Genomic DNA, 27,056 nt, shown 5'->3' with positions numbered 1-27,056 from the left:
AGTAAAACTGGATGTGGGGAATCTGTGATCAGAGGTCCTGACTTTTAAAATTGTTGTCATTTCAAGCCAGATGGGGCCTGAGGAGTGGCAGCTGGGAGGGGGCTGTTTAACCCTTTCCACTGCACCATTTCCCTGATCTAAATGGCACCTGACACTCCTGTGGAGCTGTGGAGAGAAAAACACAAGCCCAGCTGAGGTACCCAAACATTTCCCTGAATAGCAGCTGGGTCGGGGGGGGGGGTTGTCATTGACACTGGGGAAACAGCCAGCTATAAAGTTTTCCCTCACAATGTATATTTCAATTATTCCCATCAATTAAAAAACCCATTTATTCCATTTGTCACTGAGAGGGTTTTGTGGTGAACAGTTGACACACCCCTTCCAAGTCGGGGGGGGGGGACTTCTTTACTCCAGTGTAGGCCCATTGAATGCTGCTAAACTTGTTTGGAGTGAACCAATTATACTCAAATGGCGTCCCTCCCCTCCCTCCCGACTCTTCAGTTATCTCCTGGAGGCAGATCCCAGGTAGATTTACCTGGAAACAAGCCCACAACAGAACTTACACCCAAGAAAGCAGGTTCAGAGCTTTAAGTGTTTCTTCCACATTCCCCTCAGCGGTTTTAATTTCCAAAGCAGCTTCTTCCTTTCTTTATCACCGTTAATCATTAATTTGGTCCCATGGAAAGAGCCCTGACTTCACCCTGGCCAAGGGCCACAGCTCAGCAGGAGAGCAGCTGCTTGGCATGCAGAAGGTCCCAGGTTCAGTCCCTGCTGGCATTTCCAGGTACGGCTGGGAGAGATCCTGTCTGTAATTCCAGAGAGCTGCTGCCGGTCAGTGTAGGCAATGCTAAGCTAGATGGACTGACTGGGTATAAGGCTGCTTCCCATGTTCACCTCTCACAACAACCATAAAATTCCATTTGAAAGACAGCGGAGCTAAGGTCCCGAGTTGGATGTTTTCCAAGTCCTCTCTCCCAGTGAGTCCCGGGCAAGCTGTGGTGAGATTTAGAAACAAGGGGAAGGTCTAAGTTTAAAATACATATATAAGTTTCTATCTTCTGTTGAGTGAGAGGCCACTGGTCCAGCTTTGGGCATAGCCAGGCTTTATGCTGGGGGGCAGTGGCGCAGAACCGAGTTATTTGTGACACAATTATTCAGTTAGTTTTTTAAGTTATTTACTTGATGGGGGGCAGCTGTCCCCCCTGCCTACACCCATGGGTCCAGCTAACCCCATATTGTCTGCTGTAGCAAAAGCTCTCCAGACTCTCAGTCTAGAGCAGGGGTCAGCAAACTTTTTCAACAGGGGGCCGGTCCACTGTCCCTCAGACCTTGTGGGGGGCCAGACTATATTTTAAAGGGGAAAAATGAATGAGTTCCTATGCCCCACAAATAACCCAGAGATGCATGTTAAATAAAAGCACACATTCTACTCATGTAAAAACACACTGATTCCTGGACTGTCCATGAGCCGGATTGAGAAAGCGATTGGGCCGGATTCGGCCCCCAGGCCTTAGTTTGCCTACCCATGGTCTAGAGGGTCTTTCTTAGCCCCTCCATGGACTTTTCCCAACCTGGAGCCCTTCAGGGGCTCATAGGAGCTGCATTCCCAAACAGCTGGAGGGCACCAGGTTGGCAAATGTCTGCCCCACCACGCAAGAACAGCTGTGGGGTTCCTCTGCTTTTTTTAAAAAGAGTTTTCACTTGGTGGGGTATGAATTCGAATTTTGAACTTTTGTGGCGGTACATAAATCAGTGCTGCAGGAAATGCGCTTTAACGTTAAATATGATTTGGGGCAGAGTTGAGCCAGCACATTTATTGGCAGAATGCACACACAGTCGTTGGCATCAAAAAATACCCAGCCTGTATCTCCATTCGGGGCCTGGCACAGGATTCAAGGAATGCCGGGAGGGTATAAGAATCTCCAACGGAGACGAAAACAGGTTTCTTGTCCCCTTGACCTCCAGAATATTCTCTTATTAATTACATATTAGTAAAGCAGGGTTAGCACCTTCAGCACCAAGAACAATTCAAAAGCCTATGTGTCGGGAACTTTCCACTTTCTTATTCTAAGCAAGTGACTGAAATGAGATCTTAACATGTCAAGTTTTCATCACATTCCGTATTCAAGTTTGCATTTATTTCAATGAAGCCTTGCCATGAAAATTGATACTCATCCCACTGCTTCCAATGGGCTTCCAGGTAAGACCCCCACAGTTTTCAATGGGTGTTCTTCTTCCTGTATCTGTGCAGTGGTGCTCAACACATTTTGGAGGAGGGAGCAGCGTTAAAAAAGGCACTTTTGCAGGGAGAAGGGGCAGATGGTGAGGAGAGGAGCAAAGGGACCCAAGAAGGAAGCCTTCCTATCCAGACAGTCTCACTGTCTTCAAGAGGCAGCATGACATAGTGGTTGGAGCGCTGGGACTCCAACCTGGGAGAGACCAGGATTCAAATCCCCCACTTGGCCAGAAAGCTCACTGGGTGACCTTGAAGGCCAGTCACTGCTTTTTGGCCTAACCTACCTCACAGGGTTGTTGTGGGGGTTAAACGAGGAAGAGAGAGCGAATCACGCACACCTCCTTGAGCTCTTTGGAGAAAAAGGTGGGCTGGAAATGCAATCAGTATATAAACATTTGTTTATGAACTGCAGCCAGGCAGAAGGGGAGATCCTGCTGCCCCACGGACATTTGCCTTGGATGATGGTAGACATCAAAACCACGCCTGAACTTCAGATTTATGGGCTGTTTTGAGTTCAAGATTTATTGGCCTGAAACGCTGTTATCAAAAGGTAACGCGATCCCTGGGAATGGGCCAGAGACGTTCCTTGGAGGGGTGGGGAGCCATAACTTTTCCTTCCACCAACAAGAAGGGCTGCTCCCCACCGTCTCTGCTCTGCACGTGGAGCAGAAGCCTCAAGGCTCCAACGGGAGTCCATTACCTGCTGTCCAGCCATGTCTGATGTGAATATGGAAGACCTGCATGGGGCCACCTTGAATTAACCCTGACTTCTCTCTTTTCCTCTGTCACCCACCCACCCATTCACCCTGATGTAAATGCAAGTACTTCATTCTCTCTGCAACAAGAAACTGTGCAGTGTGGTGTAGCGGTTAAAATGCTGGACTAGGACCTGGGAGACCAGGGTTCAAATCCACCACTCAGCCACAAAGCTCACTGGGTGACATCGAAGGCCAGTCACTGCCTCTTAGCCTAACCTACCTCACAGGGCTGTTGTTTTTTTTGTGGGGAAGGTGGGGGATATGTATGTAGACCGCCTTAAGCTCCCTGGAGGAAAGCTGGGGTATAAATGTAATACACACACACACACACACACACACACACACACACACACACAACCTTTCCTTTATTTATTTGCATCCTGCCTTTCTCTTAGTGCAGGAACCAGGGTGACACATGGCATAAATTAAAAGTGATACTAATAAATTATGCTCCGTGTGTGTGTGTTATTTTAAATAAATAACCCTGTTAAAACTGGCACTGAATATCATTTAACACATAAAAACACAATGCAAGTGCTCTTTTGGGGTCGCTTTTGCCCTTTGTTTGCCTTTTTCACAGTTTAAATCAGTTTAATTATTACCCTGTTCAACACTTCACTTCAGCAGAGGCTGCCACAACAGCCAGGTTCAATTCCTTTATGTCAGAAAAGCTGACTGGGACACCTTGGCCAGACTGCTGCCTCTTAGTCTAGCCTGCCCCACAGGGTTGCTGTGTTGACGATGTGGCGCTGGGACAATGTGGTGGCCCCACTCTCTCTTTGGATAAAAAGTACAATCATGATCCATGATTTTTAATTTTCATGGGAGTTTTTAATATCTGAGTCACCAGCTGAGGTGAGATTTGAATCCAGAACTTCTGGGTTCATGCCTCATGTTCTTTGCAAGGCAGGCAGAGACTGGGCAGCGTTGAGCTGTGGTGGTGTGGACATGCTGCCTAAGGGACCTCAAGGAGAAAGGGAAACAGAAGCAGATCCCTCGAATAAGCTGCCCACAACCTGTGTTGTGTATGGAGCAGTCCAGAGAAGGTCGTGACAAAGATCCATCACAGGAGAGAAATCACGGTAATAAAGTTTGGAGCAAACACAATAAATGCAAATCCGGGCTTCCTGTTTAGAGAAATTAAATTACAGGAGTCAAAAGGCGGGGCAGCAGAGATTTCTTGAGAAAACACCAGCCGCACATTTTCCATTTCCACAGTCTGTGCTGTGTTTGTGCTCTGGGTGGAGTCAGCTCCTCGTTTTTTTAAAAACATGTATTAGGCACAAGGAAAGTCCACCAGAGATCTCACTCTTCAGCTGCCTCAGAGACTAGGCTCCTGGGGTGAATCCTGCTTGTGTCCCAGATTCTTTTTCCCCTTTGATTTTTAGGCTGGGCTTTTTCATTATTCCAAACTCCCCCTCTCCAATTTAGCTGTGGTTCCTTCATTGCTGGGGGGTTGGACTAGACCAGGGATGTCCAATTCCCAAGAGACTGCGATCTACTCCCACTATAAAAGCACTGGCAGTGATCTACTCATTGGATTGACAAAGGTTGTCGAGCTTATTCTGGGGAGGCTTCAGCAAAGTTGTTGAGCTTTTTCCCTTTTTTTCTTTTCTTTTGGTGGGATAATTTAAGAATTACGCAATTGACCAGGAATGCCCTGCGATTGACCGGTGGATCGCAATCGAGCGGTTGAACATCCCTGGACTAGACCTTTGGGATCCCTTCCAACTCTACAATTGGACATTCAATGGCACATCTTCCCCAACCCAGAGTCAGGGACAGGCAGGTGGAGATCAACTTTTATTATTATCATCAAAATTGTAGTACAACTATATCAACCCAAATGAGCCCTCTCCAGATGAGGCAAATTGCTTCGCAACATCATGACCAAAAGCTGTTCCTCAAGATACAAATGGCCCAACTCCCAGCTTCCAACTGGCCTGGCCTAATTAGCAGCAAATTGCTACCAGCAATCAAGAGTAACTTGGTTATTCTAATTACCTGCCCGCTTCTTGCTTTCCTCCCTTACTTTTGTTTGATGTAGCATTTAATTTCCTCTTTCTCTCTGACAAACATGGAAAACGGTGCCCTTTATCTTTGCAATCACCCGGGCACTGGTCTTCTATATTATCTCTCCGTTCATCCCTTCTGTACAAACAAACACACCCCAACCAACCTCTTTCCAACTTCTGCTTATTTTTCTACTTTAAAGCAACTGATTTAACAGGTTGATTCGAGATAGCAGGTTTGGGATCCAGTGTACCTGCCTGCCACTTTGAACGGGAAATTCGATTTTTTTGAATTCGCACCTACCACCATCCACATTCTTGGGCGACTAGTCAAATATGTATGCAACTAGATTGGGCTTATTCAGGCAGGCCTTTGGGCCCCATAAGATTAATAGTTGCTGTCAGGCTAACATCTGTTCTACAATTGTAACATACAAAGCCAGATTGAAGGCCAGGAACCTAGCAAACCTACGGAAATATAACCGTCAGGAAGGATCGACTTGGAGACTTTATCCCTGGTCCAGGCATTCAGACTGTTTCTGCCCACCAGCTGCCCTCCAGATCTTTCAAACTACAGTTCCCACCGGCCCCAGCCTGTTGCAGCCCAAAATGGCTGTGCTGACAAGGACTGACGAGAGCTATAGTCCAAAATATCTTTAGGGCGCCTGGATGAAAGCGGAAACATTCCTAGCCTGAAACACCCGCAATCCCAAACCAAGGATCATTTTGAACCCTGCTCCCCCCGCTATACACTGTTGAAAGCACTTTAGGGCTTGCTGTATTCACCTTGGCTGCAACCACGCCTTGGGCTGACCGGAAAGCAGATATAGCGCTTTATGTATTAGGAGGGTGGAAGCGCATCTATGAAGGCAAGCTGTATCAGGGTCCCTTTCTGCAGGTGCTTCCAGAAGGGTGTGGATCAGCACCTGGCAACTCCTGGCGGCTACTAGCCCAAGTGGCTCTGCTGTGTCTCCACAGTTAGAGGGAGCAATGCTTCTGAATCCCAGTTGCTGGAAAAGGCAGATTTGCTCTTGTGCTCAGGTCCTGCTTGCTGGTTTCCCATTGGCCACTGTGAGAACAGGGTGTTGGACTAGATGGGTCATTGGCCTCATCCAGCAGGGCTCTTCTTTCTTATGTCTTGGTCTTGGATGAAATTGCCATCTTAATCCCTCCCCCCGCCCCAAACTCAGCCCCCATCAAAGTCGAGACATTCTTGGTTTTGACTTCTTTAATTAGCCTTTTTTTTTCTCCTTTCGGTTTACAAGTTAAATCAACAGGAAACAATAAACCATTTTTTTCTCGTCATATAATATATATATATATTTATAAAAATCAGTCTTGAGAATTAATTTAAAAACAAAAAGTCCTTTGTAGCGATCACTCCCTCTTCTTTAATGTTTTCTATTAAGAGGTGTTATTGGTCAGCACAGCAGGATTTAATTTTTTTAAATTACCTTTACAAAAAAAAAAAACAACCCAATGTATCTTTTTCTAAGATGTTTTGGAAAAATGGGAGTGGGGTGCGGGGAGAGAACATCCATTGAGTTTTACTTCTAGAGATGGGGGAGGATGTATTTGCCATCAGAAACGCAGCATTTGAGGAGGGAGAAGCATTTTACTGTATCAAAACTTGTGTTATCCAAAATGGCTTTTCCACACTGGATACGTACATACATACCTCTCCCTGAAATAGTTCAGGGATTTTGAGGTGTGCATGCAATTTTATTTTTATAAGATGGGGAAGAAAAGGCAGCTCATTTACAAACTCCGTAACCACTCCTTTCAAATCGTATTCACCTTGGGCAGAAAATTTTCTGCTGTGTAATCTGCTCTAGGGCTAACTCTCCATGGGTCATCAAATTGGGTTGAAATCCCTGCTTGTTTCAGTGGAGTGTGTTATGGTGTAAAGTCTAGAGCTGCAGCCTAATCAAGCTAGCTCTGGGACTTCTTTAAAAAATAATAATCCCTGGATTAAATCTCCCCCCCTCCCGACAGATATCTGTAAAGAAGAATCCCTAGCTTTGGTACAGAAAGGAAGTCACTAGACTGAGTTAAAAATAAAATTTCCACTGCCCCTCCCCCAATATACAGCAGGGCCCAGTCTTCATTACCTGCAAACTATAGGTAACACCATAACTTGGGAAAAATTCTCCCTCCAATAACACGGCAAGCCTGGTTGGGCAGCCAGGAGGAATCATGTCTGCTCCCCAAATGTCCTCCTCATCATTTTGAGTAGCTTTAGGGCAAAATTTAGAATCTGAGAGGCAGTCGTTCCATATACTGTCCTCTAGGAGGCAGTGTGTCGACATATTTCTACAAAGCAGCAGAGGCTCTGCTTGGAATGTTAAGGGCCGCAATATTGTAATGCAGAATTTGCGGGTGCAATACCCTCTGGGTGTTTTGGGCTACAATTCCCAGCCTGTGCACCATGGGGCTGATGGGAATTGAAGTCCAAAATATCTGGCAGGTATCAAGTTGTCAGATGTTTGCAATATCTCAGTCTCCTGCAAACTGCAATTGCGTTAACCAGCCTTCCTTCCCGAGGCCTGTCTCGGAGCGATGAATTGTTGAGCTTTAGCAGCTTGAATCATTATAAAGATAAATCAGGGGCTTCTGGATGTATTCCCCAAAGGAAGTTCCCCTGTTTTAGCACTTGGGTCAACATTCTCTGGAACTGAAGGTCCTTGGCAGGGTGCAACCATTTACTACTGAAGCACTTTGTTTCCTGCCACAACTATGAACCCTGAAACTGGGTGTGTGTGTGTGTGTGTGGAACCTGCAACCGGTGTATGTGCAACCGGTTTGCCAATTTGTAATGTAGAGTGTTCCTTTAAAGAGGCATTAGAAAGTTTGTTCTTTGTGCTGTGTGTCACAGGGAGAGAGGAATGCCTGTCTTGGTAGCAGATTTGTGTGTGAGAGAGACAGAGAGAGAATGGGAAGCGGGGTAGGTAGAGTGTGTCTTATCCAGATAAAATACTGGATTCAAAGTGTGTGGGACCGGGGGGGGGGGGAATCCCTGATGAGGGGTTAAATCCACAACTCCAAGGACACCAGGCACACAAACCTGGTGCTGGGACACATGCAGTGTAAGAATTCTGTGGTCTCATATGGACTGTCTTGGGTTGACAGACCTTCCTCCTTCCCCTTCTCAAGATGCAGAGGTTGGCCAGGAAAGCAGAAAACACTACTTCTTGCCCTGTGCACAGAGACCCATGGAGAAGCAATAAAATAAAATAAAGAATAATTTAAAACTTATTCTTTGTAAGGAGAGGGGGGCAGGCTCCACCCATTCCCAAAATAAATAAAGTTCAACTAAACAGAGGTGGGGTGGGGTTCGGAATCAGCCACATCCCAGGTATTCATGGCACCCGAACTCTCCGGGTCATTCCCCGCCCTCCCCGCAATCTGAATTGAAGAAGACGCCCTGTGGGGCAATAAGAAGGTGGTCCTCCCCCTGCCCCATTGCCCATCAATGAGGAATGATCAAGGCCACAGATCAAGCGGCGGTCCCCAGGGGGGAGCTCTGACCCAGTTCCCGGCACCTCTCCCCACTCTCAGTGCGTGGTTTCCCGCTACCCCCTCCCCTCTTACCCGCCCACAGCCCACTCCAAAGTTAGCTTGGTGTGGCCTTTCCAAGTCCCTGAAGTTCCAGGCATGGCTTTGATTGGAGGAAACCTGGAGTTTGGTTGGGGGCAGCGGTACCCCAACGTAACCCCACCCTGCCACACCATCTAGCTCTCTGAGGAGCCGCTGTCTCCGACATTCAGTTCCTGGGTGTTCTCAGCCTCCTCCGGGATGTCCTGCATCCTCTGGAAATCTGGAAACCAGGCAAAAAAGACCTTGTTATCTCAAAAGGCAGTGGTGGATAACGGCCGTTAATGAAGATCAAAATCGGTAAAGAAAAAGCAGATCGACTGTAGAATGCGGGTCTTTTCTGCAGAGACAACTTGGCTCTTACACCTGGACGTTCGCATCCGATCTTTATCTGCGTGCAAATTTGGCTGAATGTTTAGAATCTGAATCTAGAACCTCAAAATGTAATATTCACACATGTCCAAACTCAATACTGCACAGTCTACATTACTAGGGCAAAGAGCATTGATACCTTGAGAGGGAGGGGAAATCTCTCAGTTTGGTATCAGCTGCAAATCTGATGAGCATTCCTTCGTCCATGTCATTTATAGAGATGTGGGACAACACCAGGTCCAAGACAGAACCTTGTATCTTAATTATTGTATTTTATTTGTTGCTCTGTGCAGGGCCACCCAAAGAACATATACCGATGGACATATGTACAGATATGGAAAATAATCAGGTAAGTAAATAAATAAGTGCTCAAAGGGTAAGGGAAAAAAGCTACAGGACCATGATGAAAAGGTACCTACAAAAGATTATACCAGCTTATGCAACAGGATACTTGGCTGGCCATGCCAATGAAGACCTACCCTTGACTGCTGTTCCATTTAAAAGCAAATCCCTCTTTTATTTGATTTTATTTAAGGCATTTATATGCCACTTAATAATTAGCATTTCTAAGTGGTGTATATAAAAATAAGCCATGCAGAGAAAAAAAGTCACTGTAAAGCTGAACACCACCTTCAAATGTCTGCTGGAACCAGAAAGTCCTTGTCATGCGCCTAAAGTTCAGCAAGGAGGTTCCCTGTCTAATCTCTATTGGGAGGGAGTTCCACAGGCTTGGACCAACTGTGTGGCTTCTAGCAGTTACGACCTCTGCATCTGAGCCGTGGGGGGCCACCTGCAAAGAGCTTGGTGATTGGGCAGGGATCTGAGGGATCAGGAGGTCCTTATAATATCCTGGACCCAAGCTGTAAAGTAACGCAAAGGCCCTTGAACCTGGCCTGGCGTCATATGGGTTTGGCTTCAATTTTAATCTCTCAGGAGAGCCTAAACATAGGGAAAGCTTGGCTTGCAGGGGCAGTTGGATGACATCACAGCTTGCAGCATCTCCAGAGAAAGACCTTTCATCCCTCACCTCTTGGGCTCGAAGGGGGAGAATGTGGGTGGGCAACCCCTCCTCCTTCCTCGGGGAGCACCTCCAAATCATGGTCACCCTCCTGGAGTCTACCAGGCGCACCGTGGTAAGCCATGTCATCCCGCTGACAACCGACGAAGGTCTGGTGGAAGGAGTGGCTGCCAGGAGAGAGCAGGTCGCCTCCTCGGCTCTGCTGTCGGAAAGAGAAGAAGGGGGTGAATCTGGATCAAAGCCTCAAAAGGGTGTGTTCCAGTGAGCTGTTGGCATTATGCACATACCTTTCAATACTGTGGTTTTATTAATGTGGGTTGCAGCCAATTACAAATAATGGGCACGATGGACCTAAGTCCATTCAATTCAGTGGACCTACTCTGAGCAGAAGCAGTAAACAACCCTGGGTCTTTGTTACTGCTAAGCTGCCTTGAAAGGATCTTGCAGAATTGCAGAATTGTAGAGTTGGGAAGGACCCAGAGGGGTCTTAGCTAAAAGGTAGGCTATAAATAATTATGCATAAATAGATTTAAGCTTCAAAGAGACTTAGGTTTCCTTAAAATGCTGCCCCCCCCTTGTGCAGAGCTCAGGGAAGGAACAAAGTTTTCCCACCCCCAACTTAGGCATCTCAATGGGGGAACCTAGTATCTTTTTTATTTTTTTAAAGGACAATTGGTGGGGGCAGCACAAAAACACTGAGAGGGCAGGATACAGCCCACAGGGCAGCTCCCCATCCTACTGTAACTAATTGATCTAATGCTTCTCCCCAGTTTATTCTGCCACCATTTGCTCTATTTTCCTACGTTGACTTTTAGACTTAGAAACCCTCCATTGGACCCTACTGAGATTTTATTGGGATACCTGAAGGGAAATGGCTTAGGGATGGAAAAAGAAGTATTTTATTATTTATGGATGGCAGAAAACATAATTCAGTCCCAGGCAGCATGGCCATTTTGCGCTCCCACCATCCTTGGCCAGTCCAAACTGATGGGAGGCATCTGGAGAGTGCTGGGTTGGCGAATACCAGGCTGACTGGAAAGCTTTTGAGCCCAATGGGAAGAAGCGCTTACCGGAGGTGGGATGAAGCTTTGGTACAGAGCGTCGCCTGCGGGCAAGCTGCGCCTCCGAGGCTCTGCCCCCTTGCGCCCCCAGGCCGCCTCCAGGGGCTGCCGCAGAGCCACCATCTGCCTGCGCGCTTCTTCCACCTCCTGCTCCTGCCGGGCCCTCTCCTGCTCGCTCTCCCGCAGACGGACCTCCAAGGCAGCCACCTCCTGCACTTTCTCCTGGCAGAGCTGCCGGCAGCGGCTCAGCTCCTCCTGTAGCAGCGTGTGCTGCTTCTGCAGCAGCGAGAGGTCGGTGGCCTGCCGGTCGGCGGAGGAGGAGCCTTCCTTGCGTGAGTTGGTCCGGCTCAGCCTCTCCCGCCGCTCACCGGCCTCCTGCAGCTGAAGCTCCAGGAGCGAGTCCTGATGTGCCACAACACCCTGGAGGGGAGCAAAGGGGGAGGCGCCATTAGCAGGAGGCAGAAGTGCCTAATCGGCCTTGTTATTGGCTCTCGATATCCAGAAGGGCATTGCAAGGCTGTTGTGCAGCCACAGTCTTGCATCCTTGGCCAGCTACAACAGAGGTGAGGATGACAAGCCAAGCATAATCCTGCCCAGTAGCCCTGCCATTATTGAAGAAACTGGCCTCTGGGGACTCAAAGCCAGGCTTTCCCAAGCTGGCGTCCACCAGTTGTTTTAGACTGCAGTGCTCATCAGCCCCCGGCAACACTGCCATTTTGGACTATAATTCCCACCAGTCCCTGGCAACATGAGCCTGCTAGCTGGGGCTGATGGGAATTGTAGTCTGAAACATCTGGAAGGCATGAGGTTGGTTGAGGAAAGCTGCTGAAAATGTCTGGGCCTCCTCAGGAAGAGAACTGCATAACTGCAGGTGCAGGGCAGTAAACAAATTTAATATAACAACAACTAAATTATGAAAAGCAAGTGCGTTCTGCTCCTGTTTTGCCTTTTGGTCACCTGGCTCAGCAACAGGCCATTTTCTACCCTTCATATACTGCATGATTGCATCTTACATGGTGGTTCACTTTCCAAGCGTCCCACATATAAACAAAAATTGTGCATACCCTAAACTAAACTTTGGATCTGCTCCACAGTCAGACAGTTGGGGGGGGGAGAGTGAAAGACTCCCCAGCACTCCCAGAGTCTCCATGCAGAGCAGGTCTTGCCCCCCACGCAAGGTGGAGAGTTTAAAAGCTCTTTTTGCACTTGGGTCACGTGAAGCAGACACAGAGCAAAAAGAGCTTTCAAGATCTGTGCCTTGCTTGCATTGAACTCGTGCAATTTCAACCAGCCAAGTTAAATGCACGTAAGATACAACTGTACTGTACCCAAAAATGCAAGCTCTTAGCAGACACAGCTCTGAAACAAACGGCATCCTCTTTGAACGGGAGCCCTGGAATGGAGGCTCGAATCACACTGACCTGCAGGTTGTGAAGAAGGGAGTACAGAGTCCTGAGTCGCTGCAGCACTTCCTGCGGGGTGGAAGGACAAGGCAATCAGTCCAACAAGGCCGCGCTACCCCATAGCCCCCTGGCCCAGCCCCCTGGCCCAGGTCTCCTCTGTCCCACTCACCTCCTGTGGTACTTTCTGTTGTAGCTGATTGCCGTTCCCATCCTACAATAGGGATGCAACACAAACTGTGTCAGGTGCTACCTTGGAAAAACTGACCAGGAAATCACATATCCACTTAGCACCATATTGTCTACACTGACTGGAAGCTGCTCCCCAAGGATTACAGGCATGGGACATTTCCAGCCCTACCAAGAAGCACCAGCAATTGAACCCAGAACCTTCTGCAGGCAACGCAGATATTCTATCAGTAAGCTACGGAATTTTTTTTCTCCTGGGGGGGGGGAACCTCCAATGGAGATCTTAAAGCTCTTGAGATGTTTTCAGCTAGTGAGGGACAAACTTCTTTTGGGCTGGCTTGGCGAAAAAAATATTTGGTTTTTCAAACTTCCTTTGAGAATACTGGTGGTGGTGAGAGGGTTCCCTAGAGGTAAGAAATGACTTTACAGCTTCTCCTTAATTGAGATCGTTTCCTGCTTAAATGAGATCATTTCCTGCTTGGGGAGGCAGGAGGATGTTGCTTTCTCCTAGTTCAGTTTGGTCCATCTTGACCCAGGAGAACCTTCTGCTCCATTCTAGACTTCAGGCCAGGCGCAGAGCTCAGGCACAAACTCCCCACCAGCCACACCAAAAGACTCACCCGTTGATTTGAGTCAGACTCAAGCCTGATGAATTCGAGAGAGCCATTGATGGTTCCGGTTTCGCCATCTGCAGGAGGAAAATAGATGAAACCAGGTGAGAGTGGGGATCTCTTTCCAGGCACCTTGATCCTCCCCCCCCAATCTTAGTTCCGTAAACTCCATGCAAATTTAGCCAGCAAAGAAAATAAAATTGGGGCAAATTCATCTACTATCCAAATTTACACCAAACAGAGGTCGCTTCCGAACGACCCATTTATTGAGCCTTCACCCTGGAGCTTTAAGATTATATCCTTATTTTTACCATGAAGGTCTCAAAAGCAGCCCACAACAATAAAATATACGATATGCAAAATTTAAAAACATAAACCTCAAAAATTTTAAACCTCAAGGATTTATAACTGCACACGGTTGTCTTTTGGATTTTTCTGTTTTGATTCATGCGGGTTTTTATGTGTTTGTTTCTTCATTGTTCCACCTCGGTTTGAGGTTTATTTTGTGAAAAAAGCAGCCAATAAGACTGATCGATAATAATTAAAATAATTAATTGCACAACCCAATTTTCCTGGTATGTGACTGAATCCTACCCATGAAACAGTGATAGTCCGGAAGGGGCGACCGGAGTCGCTCAGCACATGGGGTTATGAATTCCTTCCCTAGGACTAGCTCAGCAGGGGAGCTGCTCTGCCCCGTAAGGTGAACTTTGGGGTGGGGGACAGACTTGCTAGGGGAAACTGGCAGGGAAGAGGGGCACGTACTTGTGGAATTGTTGGGGTTTGGGCTGGAGCACCCGTTGGGAGCCTGGCTATGGTTCTGGTCTCGGTCCCAGCCGGGTCCCACGAAGAGATCTTTGAGAAGTTCCACTGCGCAGGCATTTTGTCAGTAAAGAGAGAGATTGGGGGGAGGGGGGCGTGAAGACAAAGGGAAAGAGACGCAGATTGATTAGTAAGCCATGTAATATTTGCCATATTATATTAATATGTACAATAAAGCCTGATTACCAACGTTGTCCCCCTGATCTCCAACCAACCCGTAACACTTTATTGCAGTCTTTGTCAACTCAGTGTCCCCTGCACCCGCTGTTTTGGACTACAACTCTCACACTGCAAAGCATCCTCACCTGCTGCCTGAGCAGTCTAGGCTGCCAGCCGTGTCTTCCTATGGGACAATGCAAGCTCTTGGGAGCTCAAAGAAGCCCATTTGTTCTTTCCTCCCTCAAGCCACCTGTGGTTTATGGACACCCTATTTGTACCTCCTGCAACCCCTCATCGGAGGCAGGAGACTTGGGCCAAGGTGGGGAGTGTCCCTTGAGTCCAGCAGCTTGCTACCTTCTTTGACGGCCTCCTGGATCAGCTTCTCGCCCTGGGGGGTGTCGGATGACTCGGTGCGGAAGAGGGTGCGAGGGTTCACACAGCTCAGGGGCCCGTCCTCACTGCAGCTCTGAAGGGCCAGGATGTCTGCAAAGAGCCTCACTTTATCCTCCAGGAGTTCGGAGATTTCCCGGTCGCACTGAAGTATCTTATCTGCAGGAGGGAGGAAGAGACATGGCTGCCGGGGGGAGGTGGTGGGTAGCAGGAATAGCACCCTTTCCTGGAGTTCTTATTTCGTTTGCCCTACCTTTCATCTTCCGCAGAGAGGCCTCGTTCTCTGTCTCAATGAGTGGGAAATCGACCCGGTCGGGGCACCTGTAGTGGGCAAAGCGAAAGCAAAAAAGATCAGTTTAAGATTCCTGGCAGAGCAAAGGATGTAACTCGCACCTTTATGCAGGAAGCTACATTCCAGCCACATAAAAGCCAGAGGAGGAGGGGGCAGAGGAAGGCACATGAGGGTGTGTGGCCTGGGGAGAGACCCAAGGACTGGGGAAAGAGGTCTGGAGGGCTGCATTTGGCTCCTGGGCCTGAATTTGCCTACCCTGGTCTACCATGACTGGCGATCCAATCTGGGACTTTCTGTGTATCAAGTAGGTGCCCCACTGCTGAGCTATAGCCCTTCCCCTAAATATTTTTTTAAAAATTCTCTTTCTCTGAAACCTGATGCAAAACGTCCTAATTGGCATCTCTCAGACTGATGTGCAGACTGTAATTTGAATTTTGCACTGCTCCAAATTTGGTGAGATGGTATTTGGCACACACACAGACAGAGACACACACACACAAATGGTACCAAAATGCATTTAAAAATGTGGGTTTAAAAAAATAATAATTAAAAGTGTACATGCTCAGTGATAAAATGTGAAGTAAAATCCATTGTGGGGGGCTTTTAAAAAAAACACACTGATTACTGTGGAAATAGGATGGAGTGGGCTTATGAACATGAAGCTCAAGCAAATTGGAAATAGGTTGATCTATCCAGTAGTCAATAAAACCAGCTCACCTTTGCCATTCATTGTTCTGTTAGCCCTACTACTGTTAACCTTTGGGCCAAATATATGCATAATTTATGCATCCACAAATACAGAAGGGGATTTTCTCCTGCACCTTCCAACCTGACAAGATACCTTCGGTTTTTGGGGGTGGGAGGTTTAGGGGCACCTGCTGCTCTAACAGGTTATGCCCCTGTGGTCCAGAAGAAACTGAAACAGTGAGCCATGCCCTGTGAGATTTACTGAGATCTCCGGAAAGGGTTGGTGACTCCAGAAACACTTTTGTATCTTCTGAATATTAAGTTTTTCTTTTTGGGGGTAACATAGTTATAGAAACAGTAGCTAAGTTCCTGTTGACAATGATGAAGGAACGGGGGGCGGGGGGCGGGGGGAGGAGATATTTAGGGGAAGGACCATCATTCAGAGGTAGAGCCATTTCTCTGCACACTGAAGTCCCAGGTTGAATCCCTGGCACCTCCAGGGGAGGCTGCGAAAAGATCCCAGTCAGTGTGGACAATTCTGCACCCATTTTTTCTGATTCGGCAGAAGGGCAGCTTCCTACCTTCCTATGTTTAGCTAAAGAAAATGTGGCCGTGTTTCACCATTGCTAAGAGATTGATCGACAATCTTGCACCTCCTTTCATATGTTAATGGGTGTGGACGTTTATATTACGAGGTCTGTTGGCTGGATCAATAAACTGGCCGATAGACCGACTGATCTGTCCATCCCTACAAGAGCCTCCGACCAGGAGGGCTGGGCCCCATCACCCACAACACTCACAGCTGGACCGCCTGCTGGATGTGCCTCATCCAGGTGTTGCGCTCTTCGCGGGAGGCGGTGTGCACCTCGTACATCTCTGGCGGGGTGTTGCTGAGGAGGAACATGCCCTTCTCCTGGTTGGCAATGTCTCGCACAATCAGTCTTTGGAGGGAGATGACAGAAGGCTTGTCCTGGGAGAGACAGAAAAAAGTTGATAGCGTTTGTGGCGCCTTTCCAGTCATTTTTTAAAATTCATTCCTACAGTTATGACCCACATTTCATCCAAAGGAGTTTACATGGTTTCCTCCCTTCCCTAATTTTAACCCCACAACAACCTAGGTTGAGAGGCAATGACTGGCTCAAGGTCACACGGAGAGTTTGGACTCTGCTTCAAGCAGAGGTTGGGTAGCCATCTGCCAGGGATTCTTTAGCTGTGGTTCCTCTATAGCACAGGGTTGGACCTTGGGGTACATTCCAGCTCTACGCTTCTATGATTCCCCCATCTCAGAGATGCTTCTGGGCTGACATTATGTTGTCACGTTGCAGCATCGTGCCAAATCAGAAGCATGGAGGCCACTTAGAGAGGACCCTACTGATTTCCCCTAACTTCCTAAAGGCTCTTTATTTCCACCCATCCCAGATAAGCAAAAGATGTAGATTTTATTCCTTCCTTTTGCCAATGATTCCCGATTTCCTGAAATTTTGGCTCAAGTTAACCATTATCTTAGCAGATGTTTGTGAGAGACAGCAAGAGAGTGTGACTCTCTTCCCCTACCATTTCCATTTTTCTCCTTTGTATTTTCGTAAAGATTGCAAGATCTCGTAATGATTTGTTGCCAATCCTTAGTCACCTGTGCATCCCTTATCGTGTGATTTAAAAAAGAAGATTCAAAGGAACCTGTCCCATTTTCAGGGCAGAACCCTATCCAAGGTAGTGTACAACGAACATCACTAAAACACATTAAAAACATACAGAAGAGCCCTGCTGGATCAGGAGAGTGGCCCATCTAGTTAGTCCAGCATCCTGTTCTCACAGCAGCTAACCAGATGCCCCAATACAAAGCCCTCAAGCAAGACCTGAGCACAAGAGCACTTTCCCATCCTGTGGCTTCCAGCAACTGGTATTCAGAAGCATTTACTGCCTCCGACCATGACAGAAGAGCATAGCCACTCTGGCCAGTAGCCATCAACAACCCTCTCCTCCATGAATTTGCTCAATCCTCCTTGAAAAACATTCAGGTTGGTGGTCATCATTGCCTCCTATGGGAGCAAGTTCCCTAGTTTAACTATGTGTGAAGGGCTTTCTTTTGTCTGTCCTGCTTCCCTTAGCCAGAGTATCCAGTTTGAGAGGCTGGGCCCTTTACACCAGGGAATAGGCACAGCCCACAGAGCATCTCTCACCAGGGTGGGGAAGGTGTACTTCTGATCCTTCTCCTGAAGGAAGATGAGAACATCTGTCATCAAAACTACCAGGACGTCTGCAAGAGAAAGGGGGAAGAAACAAGGCGTTAGGGGCTGAAAGGTCTTTTGGGTTGTTGCTGCACATTCAATCCCTCACACTCCCCTATCAAAGTGAAGATCTTATAGAACCACTACCCAGCACTGCTGTTCTGGAAGGAGATAATGAGGTCCCCTTTATTATCCTGGCTGTCACTCGGATCCTCCATTCTCAGAACTGCCTGCCTTGGAAGGGGTTACATCCCCCTGGAAGGAGAAGGCTCACACGAAATGGGGGTTGCTACTGGATTCTGCATTACCACAGGAAGCTGAGTGGCTAAGAATGCCTTTTTACAGCTCCGTCTGGCTCACCAACTATGGCCCCTTTTAGAGAGAGATGAACTGGCCACTCTACTCCATGCTCTGGTAATTTCCAGAGCACTGGATTACGGCAATGTGTTTTCCGTGGGGCTGCCCTTGAAGACTACTAGGAAACGTCAACTAGCCCAAAACGCAGCAGCCACATAGTTGGCTGGTTTTCTGTCTGGATCTCCCTGGTTCAAAACAGCTGCACTGGTTGCCAGTTTGTTTTTGGGCCCCAAAAGTTGTTTTAAACTCTTTTTAATTTTGCATTGTTGCAGAGTTGTTCCGCCAGGCCTTTGATCAGGGCGCAGCCTGACTCCCTCCTCTGGCAACCTGCACAGAACTTTGTTTAATTGGTTGCCATCAATTTGATTTAATTAATTTTTATAATGAAATATTTTTAGATTGTGTGATTATTTGACTGTTGTTAACCGCCCTGAGCCCGGCTTCAGCTGGGGAGGGCGGGATATAAATAAAATTTATTATTATTATTATTATTATTTTAATGCGGTAACCTTCCCTGGGACCTTAGGGTGAAGGGCAGGTTTATAATAACAGCAATAATGGCATTGTTTCAAACTGCGATGTACCTTGAATGTGCTGGCCAAAAGCCGATGTATAACCATAGCAAATATACATATAAAGCATAACTGTGCCTGTTCAGAATCAGGGATTCTTTTTGCCATCTGGGAGAACCCCCCTCCTTGAGAGCCACATGCCACTGGAGGGCAGCAGTGAGCTACACACACAACCCCACAGGCTCCACCCACCTTTGAAGCGCCCAGTGGCCGTCTTCCAGAGCATGCAGCCATCATGCACCAGCTTGCGCCGCAGCATCTCCTCTTTGCAGAAGGGGCCATGCTCCCAGGGCAGGTCGGCCTTGGCGCGCCCATCTACCCGCCCGTAAATCTCCTGCAGTCGCGCATTCTTCTCATAGTCGTGCACTTCCTGGTCGACGGTGGAAATGAGTTCCTTGATCAGAGTCAGGGCGGTGCTCAGGTCCCGCTGGTCCGCTTCGTTCCCTGGGGTGGGGGAAGGCAGGTGGGGAGACCATGATCAAAGGCTCGGTTTGGTTATCGCAGTGTTTCCCAACCACTGTTCCGTGGCACACTAGTGTGCCGCGAGATGTTGCCTGGTGTGCCGCGGGAAAAATTAAAAAATTCGAAGGATTTTTTTTTTAAAAAGTCAAATTTTCGATTGGGGCGCCGTCACTAGATGACCCCTGGGGTTCCCTCCCTCCCTCCCACTCTGCGCCTCCCTCCTCCTCCTCCGGGGAGGCCCTTCCTGGCTCTCGGCCAAGGCTTGGCGGCTGCCACTCACTCACTCGCTCGCCCACCCGTCCCTCCATCCCTGCACCCGGCCTCTCCCCCTCCGTCCCCGGTGCGGGGGCTGCCGGGATCCGTAGTCCCCTCGCCCTTGGGCTCCGCGCCCGCGCGGGGTGTGTGAACTACGTTTCCCAGCGTTGCCTGGCGGGCCAGGCGTTTTGTTTGAAGCGCTCTTCTCCCGGCCATGGAATGAGCGCAGCGGCGGCGGCCGGGCGGGCAGGGGCTCTTCCGCGCAGACCCTGCGCAGCCTGCCTGCGCCCCCGCGGAGATCGGGCGGCAGGATGGAGCCCGGGGATCCCCGCGGAGGCGGAGCGGCGGCTGCCCCCCAGGTAGGGCTGCGTCGGGGGTTTTTTATTTTTGCAATGCTGCATCCGCACCGGAGGGGACGCATCGGACCGCGGGGAGACCCCTTGACAGGCGTGCAAGGCAATGCATGCGTGCAGGCGTTGCATGGAGTGCAGTGCAATGCAATGGCAACGCAGCGCCCTGCATGCATGCATGCAACTTCCACCGGCGCTCCGGACTTGGCAGGTGAGGGGGGTCCCCAGTGGGCGGCAGAGAGAGCCGGGAGGGCGAAGGGGAGCCGGGGGGAGCAGCGCTGCTCCCCGAGCCGAGCCTGGGGGGAAACTTCGGCGTCGTTGCGCCGGGTGTTGGAAGCGGAGGCTGGCGGGGGCCCCTCACCTGCAAAACCTGGTCGCCTCTCATATATTTCGTGCATTGCATTCATCGCCCGCTTTCTCCTCCAAGGAGCTCCTGGGGGCGCGCGTGGTTCTCCCCGTGTTATCCTCGCAACAACAGCCCTGCGAGGTGGGTCAGGCGAGTGGCCCAAGGGAGCACCCAGGGATTGTCCTGGCCAGGTTGGGTGATTTGAACCCTGCTCTCTGCCCGGTCTTCGTCCTCATTTAGCCCCCACATGTGCATGACTGTGCATGACTGAGGTTTTCCCCCCTCGTCTTGGCTATGGTGTGAGTCTGTCCTGTTAATTAATGGGGTTCTGCCTTCGGAGAAGATGAGCCAGCCCTCAAGGAGGTGATTATGTAATTTGCTAGCAATTCATGTCCCTCCCGGTGTGACGCTGCGCGCTGACGTCACGGGGCTGTAATGGTGGTGTGCCTCGATATTTTTTTCATGAAACAAGTGTGCCTTTGCCCAAAAAAGGTTGGGAAACACTGGGTTATTGGGCTTTTTGGCCCCGGGGAAAACCCCTCTTCCAATCAGCTTATGCCCAGAACCCATCGCAGCCTCTCACAGTTGCTGCCTCCCAATCGCACTGCAGATTCAATGCCCCTCTGTCTCGCTCACTTCCGGTTCCTGGGTCTCAAAGGGGTACCAGATCTTGCCCACATTCAGCAGGGCTATAAGCATCGCTAGACCATTCTGAACAAAGCAACACAGCAGGCTCTGGGTATCAGTCTTAATTTTATCTGCCCCCACCAAATTGCTTTACTGATTGGGAAGTTCATCAAGGTCATATTAGGATGGTTATCAGCAGCTGAATATTAATTTGTTATGTCCTGGGAGCTGTGTACAATTCCACTTTTGGCAGAGTGGTACCAAAGGACCTGGGAGGTGATGACAATGAATAGAGTATCCAGATCCAAATTTTGTGCAGGCACTTTAAATACCATGCAGTGCATCTTGAATGAATCATCCATCTCCCTTAAATACAGTATATATGAAAACTGCAAATACCCAAACCCTTGGAGCTGCTCCCGTGGCTAATGGGTGAGGGGGCAGAGAGTATGGCCAGTACTCCCAGAGCCCAAGTGCTGAGCAGGGCTTGCCCAGCAAGCAAGGCAGGGAGCTTTAAAGCTCTTTCCACATCAGGTAACCCAAGCAGAACCCCGTGTGAAAAGAGACTAGAAGCTCTACACCTTGCTTGGGGGGCCAAGGTGTGTTTGGCCTGGAAACCGAGGGGTGCTTGTGTGTGACCTCGCGGGAACTCAGATTGCCCAAGAGATCTTGTGAGATCACCCCAGAGTCATTGTGCAGAGTGGGCCTTGCCATACAAGCAGGCCCAGCACAAAAGAGCTTTTAAGCTCTCCGCCTTGCTTGCATTTAACTCGTGCAATTTCAACCAGCCTGCCTTCAACTGTGCAAGTTAAATGCGTGTAAGACACAATTGTACTGCATTACAAAGAAAGAAGACTCCTGATGATTGATTGCATGCATAATGAGGCTACAGAAATGCTTCAGAGGGTTGATATTGTAGGCATTAGTTGATTGTTTGATGGTCATGATTAAGAGGAAATGAAGCCAACTTTTTGCCCCTTTGGTGAAAGGTCACCCTGCCCTCCATTCTCTGGTACCTTTGGAGTTCTGCAGGATCCGGTCGATGAGCCCGGGGTACTTGGTGATGCGCTGGGTCACCAGAAGGATGCACTCTTGAACCCCATGCCGCCTCAGCACCGTCGACCGTGTCAGCCTCTGGAGAAAGGGGCAGAGAGGGGCAAAAGGTCACACTGGGGAACAGGTTTCACAGCCTTGGGAGTCGGGAGTTCCCATTTGGGGCAGAAGGGGGTGAGGAGATAGACGTTCCCAGCGGGAAGGAAGGACGGAGAGGCCCTTTACCCGGATGAACTGCTGGAACCGCTTGTCTCGTGCGAAGAGCTCCTTGTAAAGCTTCACGGCCTTAGTGTGGCGGCTGCAGAACTCAGAGTAGGCCTTCTTCATCTGCTCGGCACTGCTGCCTGAAAACTGGAAGGCAGAAGTGCAAGGAGGTGAGATCACAACAGGAAGACAGGCCACAGCTCAGCTGGAAGAGCACCTGCCTTGCATGCGGCAGGAGATCCCAGGTTCAATCCCCACTGGTATCTCTGGGTAGCTGCTGGGACTCCCTTGCTTCAGACCCTGGAGAGTCATTGCTGCCATCAGTGTAGACAATACTGAGCTAGATAAACCCATGGTCTGACTCAGTACAAAACAGTATCCCATGTTCCTGACATACTAGCTGGGCAAGGAGAAGGGAGATAAAAGAGTTGCTTTCTCCCTATGCCCCTCCATGCCACACATGGCGGCTGCTGCACCTGTTGGATGAGGATGTCCCCCAGCCGGTTGATGACAAAGTTCTTGTTGCTGTCGGCGGCCAGGGACTCCTTGCGGCGCTCCAGGAGCTGGACGAGGAAGCGGTCGTGGATGTCGCTGAGCTCGTCCACGCAGGGGAACATGCTCTGCACCAGGGCCACGTCCATCTGGAGGTCCTCTAGCATGCCCTTGCGGAAGAGGTTGGTCATGATCTTCAGCGTTTGCACGTGGTGGAGCTCTGTCTGGATCAACTCTGCAGGAGCGGGAAGAGGGAAGATATGAACTGGTTTGCATTGGCATAGTAGAGGCAAAAGAAGATGGGGTGGGTGTCCCAGGGCTCAGCCACACTTCTGTTTTGCCTGTGACTTCCAGGCATGCGTCCAAGAGGTTTTTCATTCGCCCCACCACTTTCCCCCAGGAAAAGCCGCTGTTCACTGCTGAATTGGAGCAAACATCAGTCGGGTTTTCTGCGAATTGACATTTGCTCCAATTCAGCAATAAATGGTGGGTTTTCCCACAGAAAGCGGCAGGACACAAGAAAAGCCTCTCAGACCTGTGCCTAGAAGTCAGGAACCAAACGGAATAAATTATGCGACAAAGGAAAGCGTGTAGGAACACTGAGTGCAAATAGCACAATTCTTTTAATCGGTTCAGAATTCAGATGGTAGCTTGTGTCTGAATGTTCCACCCACACTGGAGTGTTTATGTGCCATTAGGGAGAATTCTGTCTCCTCCCTGGTGTGCTACTTTTTTACTCGCTGGGTAGTTTTATTCATTTTTTCCACAGGGGAGCATTTAAATATGCAATTTCCCCTTCCTCCTGCATGCGGAAGTTGTGCAATCCCAGGAGGACTGGACTGTGCCACCTGATCCTTCTCAATGTTTTGCTCAGCTCATGGTGTCAGAGGTCTGGGTGGGACCTCTAATCCTCCTTTAAGGTTGTTATTCTGGCCAACAATAAACCCGGCCCCAAAATCAAAACGGTAGAAACACCACTCAGGGGGTTGTATTTGGTTTGAGACACTTATCAAGGAGGATCCTGACAATTTCTGTATGCCTCCCTGCAAAGAGGCTTATAAATACCAGGCAAGGCTTAAATCCCACAAACTCTGTATAGCAATTTCCACTGGGGGGGTCGAAGGAAGGAAGGAAGGAAGGAGTGTTATTTCCCATTCCCAATGGCTGTGAGCTTCAGGCTAAATGACACATGATGTTAAACATGTGCTTTAAGGCTTATCCTGCCATCAATTTGCTAGTCCTTAAGATGCTTCAAGATTTTGTTGGTTTTGTTGGTGCAGACTGACACAGCTACCTTTCTGGAGGTTGCTACTTGTGCACTGACAGCATTTCATGTGTCTTTCAAACTATATATTGCTGGGAAGACATTGACTGGCTGTGACTATGCTTCTCCTTCCAAGGTGACATGGCGTTTGGGACCCATTGCTTTCAGAAATCCTCAGCAGGTGGGGTGGAGGGGTGGCAAAAGTGGCACAAGTCCTCACCGTAGATAACATCTTGTCGCTTCATGACTTCCTTTTTGTGCTGCTGCAAGAAGTTATTGTCAACTGCCAGGCTCCAAGAATCAGCCTCAAAATCCTTCTCGCCAGTCTCAAAGTCGCTCATCAGCTGGTTGTATATGACTTCAGCTCCTGGAGGAAAAAAGAGGGGAAATGTGTTTGTGTATGTGGAAATGACTTTGATGAAGGAGGGGAGGAGGGAAGAGGATGAAAGCCTAACTGAGCCTCGAGGGCACGCAGAATATGTGAGCCACTGGATACTGGGAACTATCAAACCACAACATGCACACAGAATAAGTGCATCTGGGGTTGTGGTCTTGGAACCCAGGTCCAACTCACACAGAGACACTGGCTCTGATGTCCTCTCCCCAAGACTTCATCCAGGAACGCTGTATGCTTTGATTGCTCAGAAATCCCATGCAAAAAAAGGGGTGGGGAGCTCAACCACAGAGACAAAGCAGGCAGGTTTGATGTTTACAATCAAGAAGTGTATAAATTTTATGGAGGGAAAATAAAAATAAATAAATAAAAGCATCTGGGGATTCAAGATTGACGAACACTCAGCACTCTTAAAAATGATCCCTCCTCATTTATCAGGCAGCAAATAATTAAATAATTAAATAAATACCCAGCCTGTCTTTTCTCATTTGTGTTAAACTTACCGAGATTCCTAGTTTTCTACATGTATGCACAGAATATTGGCACAGGATTTCATCACCCACACCTCCCATCTCACCTTCGTCAATGAGGGACTCGACTGAGAGGGTCCGGTTTCGCATGTTCAAGGAGTCAGTGGACTGGGACAGGATCCTCCGGAGGCCAAGAGGAGATTCATCGTTGAAATTCCTGGACAGCAAGAGGAGAATTTTCTAAACCAATACAACTGTCGCTTTATCATCTTTTTTAATACACAAAACAACCCTTTGAAGTAGCTGAGGTTGAGACAGAGAGGGGTTGCCCGAAGGTCATGCGCGATCCTAGTGAGTTTCAAGGAACCCGCCAGGGATCAGAACCCAGGTCTTCTTAGTACAAGTCTGATAAGAAATACAAGACTGACACTGTCTATTACAAAGAGGGTTCATGTTTCGAGAATATTCCTACAGGGAGGGTGGGGAACCTATAGCCCTCTCCAGGTCTTCTTGGACTAAACTCCCATCCTCCTTGACCATTGGTCTCCGTTGGTTGGGGTGGATGGGAGTTGGAGTGTAGCAACATCTGGAGGGCACTGGGTCAGGGAAGACTGGGCAGATATAAGTCAAGAGACAGATGACCTGCTCCACAAAGCTCGCAACGTAAATCTGGGCACACAAGGGAGAGATTTGTGCTTTCTCTCCCCACTAGTTTAAGAGCATAAGGAAAGAGCCTTCTGGATCAGGCCAATGAACCATAAAGTCCAGCAACCTTTTTCTCACGGTGGCTAACCAGGGAAACTCACAAGCAGGACCAGAGCACAAGAGCCCTCTCCCCTCCTGAAGCTTCCAGCAACTGGTATTCAGAAGCATTGCTGCCTCTGACTGTGGTGGCAGAGAACAGCCATTGTGGCTAGCAGCCACCGCCAACCCTCTCCTCCATGAATTTCTCCAATCCTCTTTTAAAGCCATCTGTCCAACTTACCCTGCAATGTTAGTGGTGGAGACGCTTTTGGAAAGAGACAAGGTGGGGCGACCCCGGCGAGACCCCAGCAGGGTCTGGCGGAAGCTCTCAGAGGGGTAGATGGCAGAATTGGGGCGCTCCCGGATGGTGGCTGGAGATTTGAAAGAGAAACGGGGGTGATAAGAATTGCAAGACAGTCGTACCAAAGGACAAGTTGCATCATGCAATTCAGGCAGCCGATAACTCCCCACCGGGTTTCTACAAACGACTAAGGGTGCTGGTGCTTCAGACAGCCTGGAGGCAACACTTCCATCCCCACTGTATACAGAAAAGATCTCAGAGGTGTGGCTTTGGCAGAAAGGCACTCTGCACATGTTCAGAAGCACCCACTATTTTCAGAGCTGGCCAAAGAGGTTTCAGAGCCACACATTATTGAGGGTTCCATTAGACTAAAGTGAGTCTCACTCTTCCCCTGCCCCACCCCAAACTGGGAAAAGCACCTCAGAAGCAGTATCTTCCCAGCTGCCCTCTCCTCTTCTCAGCAGCACAGGCCCTACTTACTAAGGCCCCATCCGCAATAATAAAAAAAATATTATTAATAATGTAAAGCAGCAGCATCCTGCTTTTTAACAGATTCTTTAGGGGAAGCCATGACTCTTTAACTGTCAGTCCTACTTCCCAGAGAACTCTGGGGATTGTAGTTCTGGTAAGGGAATAGGGGTTTCCTAGCAACTCTCAGCACCTTTAACAAACTACACTTCCCAGGATTCCTTGGGGGGAGCCGAGACTGTTTAAAGTGGTATGATACTGCTTTAAGTGTATATCATGGGTGGGGCCTTATAAGGCAGTTCCTTTAGAAGAGGAGATCTGCTTCCGCAGCTGACTCCCTGCCCCGCTTCCCCTTCCTGGCGTGGGATTCACAGCTCCACTCACTTTTGTTCCTCAGGGACACCGTCTGCAGGGCCGAATTGTTCTTCAGCAAGGCTGCCTTTTGCTGCTGCAAGGGGCGGGGGCGGAGAGAAAGAAAGAGAAAAACGATGAGCAGCAGCTGGGCCATTGCAATAAATCTGTGGTGGAGGAGAAAGGGGGTGGCTTTGAAGTATCTCCTGTGTGCTTTTGGGTGGTTTGCTCTGGAACAGGAAAGCGAGCACCGTAGCTTACGCTTGTCTCTATTTCTTGGTACCCATATCTGGTAAATTACTGCTTTTGTGTTTGGGAGGACAATCTCTCAAAGTGCTGCTACCGCAAGCAGATTCCCAAAGGCAGATTCCCAAAGGCTCTTATTTATTTATCTTTTCAGCTGCCTTTTCAGTCTGTGCTCAGTCAAAACTTTTCAGTCAAAACTCAGCATAGGAACATTGGAAGAGCCTGTTGGATCAGACCCAAGGGGGCTCATCTAGCCCAGCATCTTGATCTC

At 48.9% G+C, this 27,056-nt stretch overlaps 1 protein-coding gene across 8 annotated transcripts in view; it reads right to left on the bottom strand.

Annotated features, from left to right (window-relative positions):
* Window positions 1-6,216: 6,216 nt before the first annotated feature.
* The window catches only part of ARHGEF2 (Rho/Rac guanine nucleotide exchange factor 2), a 109,900-nt gene continuing 89,060 nt past the window's right edge, over window positions 6,217-27,056 (bottom strand). For 7 of the 8 annotated variants that reach the window (XM_081175432.1, XM_081175435.1, XM_081175434.1 and 4 more), the window contains 19 exons: window positions 26,573-26,636; window positions 25,661-25,790; window positions 24,783-24,892; window positions 24,032-24,178; window positions 22,532-22,782; window positions 22,077-22,202; window positions 21,815-21,932; window positions 18,951-19,202; window positions 17,782-17,858; window positions 16,402-16,571; window positions 14,876-14,943; window positions 14,587-14,781; window positions 14,017-14,121; window positions 13,261-13,328; window positions 12,624-12,665; window positions 12,473-12,523; window positions 11,061-11,471; window positions 10,000-10,192; window positions 6,217-8,823 (listed from right to left, as the gene is read on the bottom strand). In XM_081175432.1, coding sequence (XP_081031558.1) covers window positions 8,738-8,823; window positions 10,000-10,192; window positions 11,061-11,471; window positions 12,473-12,523; window positions 12,624-12,665; window positions 13,261-13,328; window positions 14,017-14,121; window positions 14,587-14,781; window positions 14,876-14,943; window positions 16,402-16,571; window positions 17,782-17,858; window positions 18,951-19,202; window positions 21,815-21,932; window positions 22,077-22,202; window positions 22,532-22,782; window positions 24,032-24,178; window positions 24,783-24,892; window positions 25,661-25,790; window positions 26,573-26,636 — 2,664 coding nt within the window. In that variant the 3' untranslated portion in view covers window positions 6,217-8,737. The remainder of the gene's footprint in view (window positions 8,824-9,999; window positions 10,193-11,060; window positions 11,472-12,472; window positions 12,524-12,623; window positions 12,666-13,260; window positions 13,329-14,016; window positions 14,122-14,586; window positions 14,782-14,875; window positions 14,944-16,401; window positions 16,572-17,781; window positions 17,859-18,950; window positions 19,203-21,814; window positions 21,933-22,076; window positions 22,203-22,531; window positions 22,783-24,031; window positions 24,179-24,782; window positions 24,893-25,660; window positions 25,791-26,572; window positions 26,637-27,056) is intronic. The other variant, XM_081175433.1, reaches the window with a different exon arrangement.

Source organism: Podarcis bocagei (assembly GCF_964188305.1).
Source record: "Podarcis bocagei genome assembly, chromosome: 16".
Taxonomy (NCBI): domain Eukaryota; kingdom Metazoa; phylum Chordata; class Lepidosauria; order Squamata; family Lacertidae; genus Podarcis; species Podarcis bocagei.
This window is presented reverse-complemented; position numbering and strand designations above follow the sequence as displayed.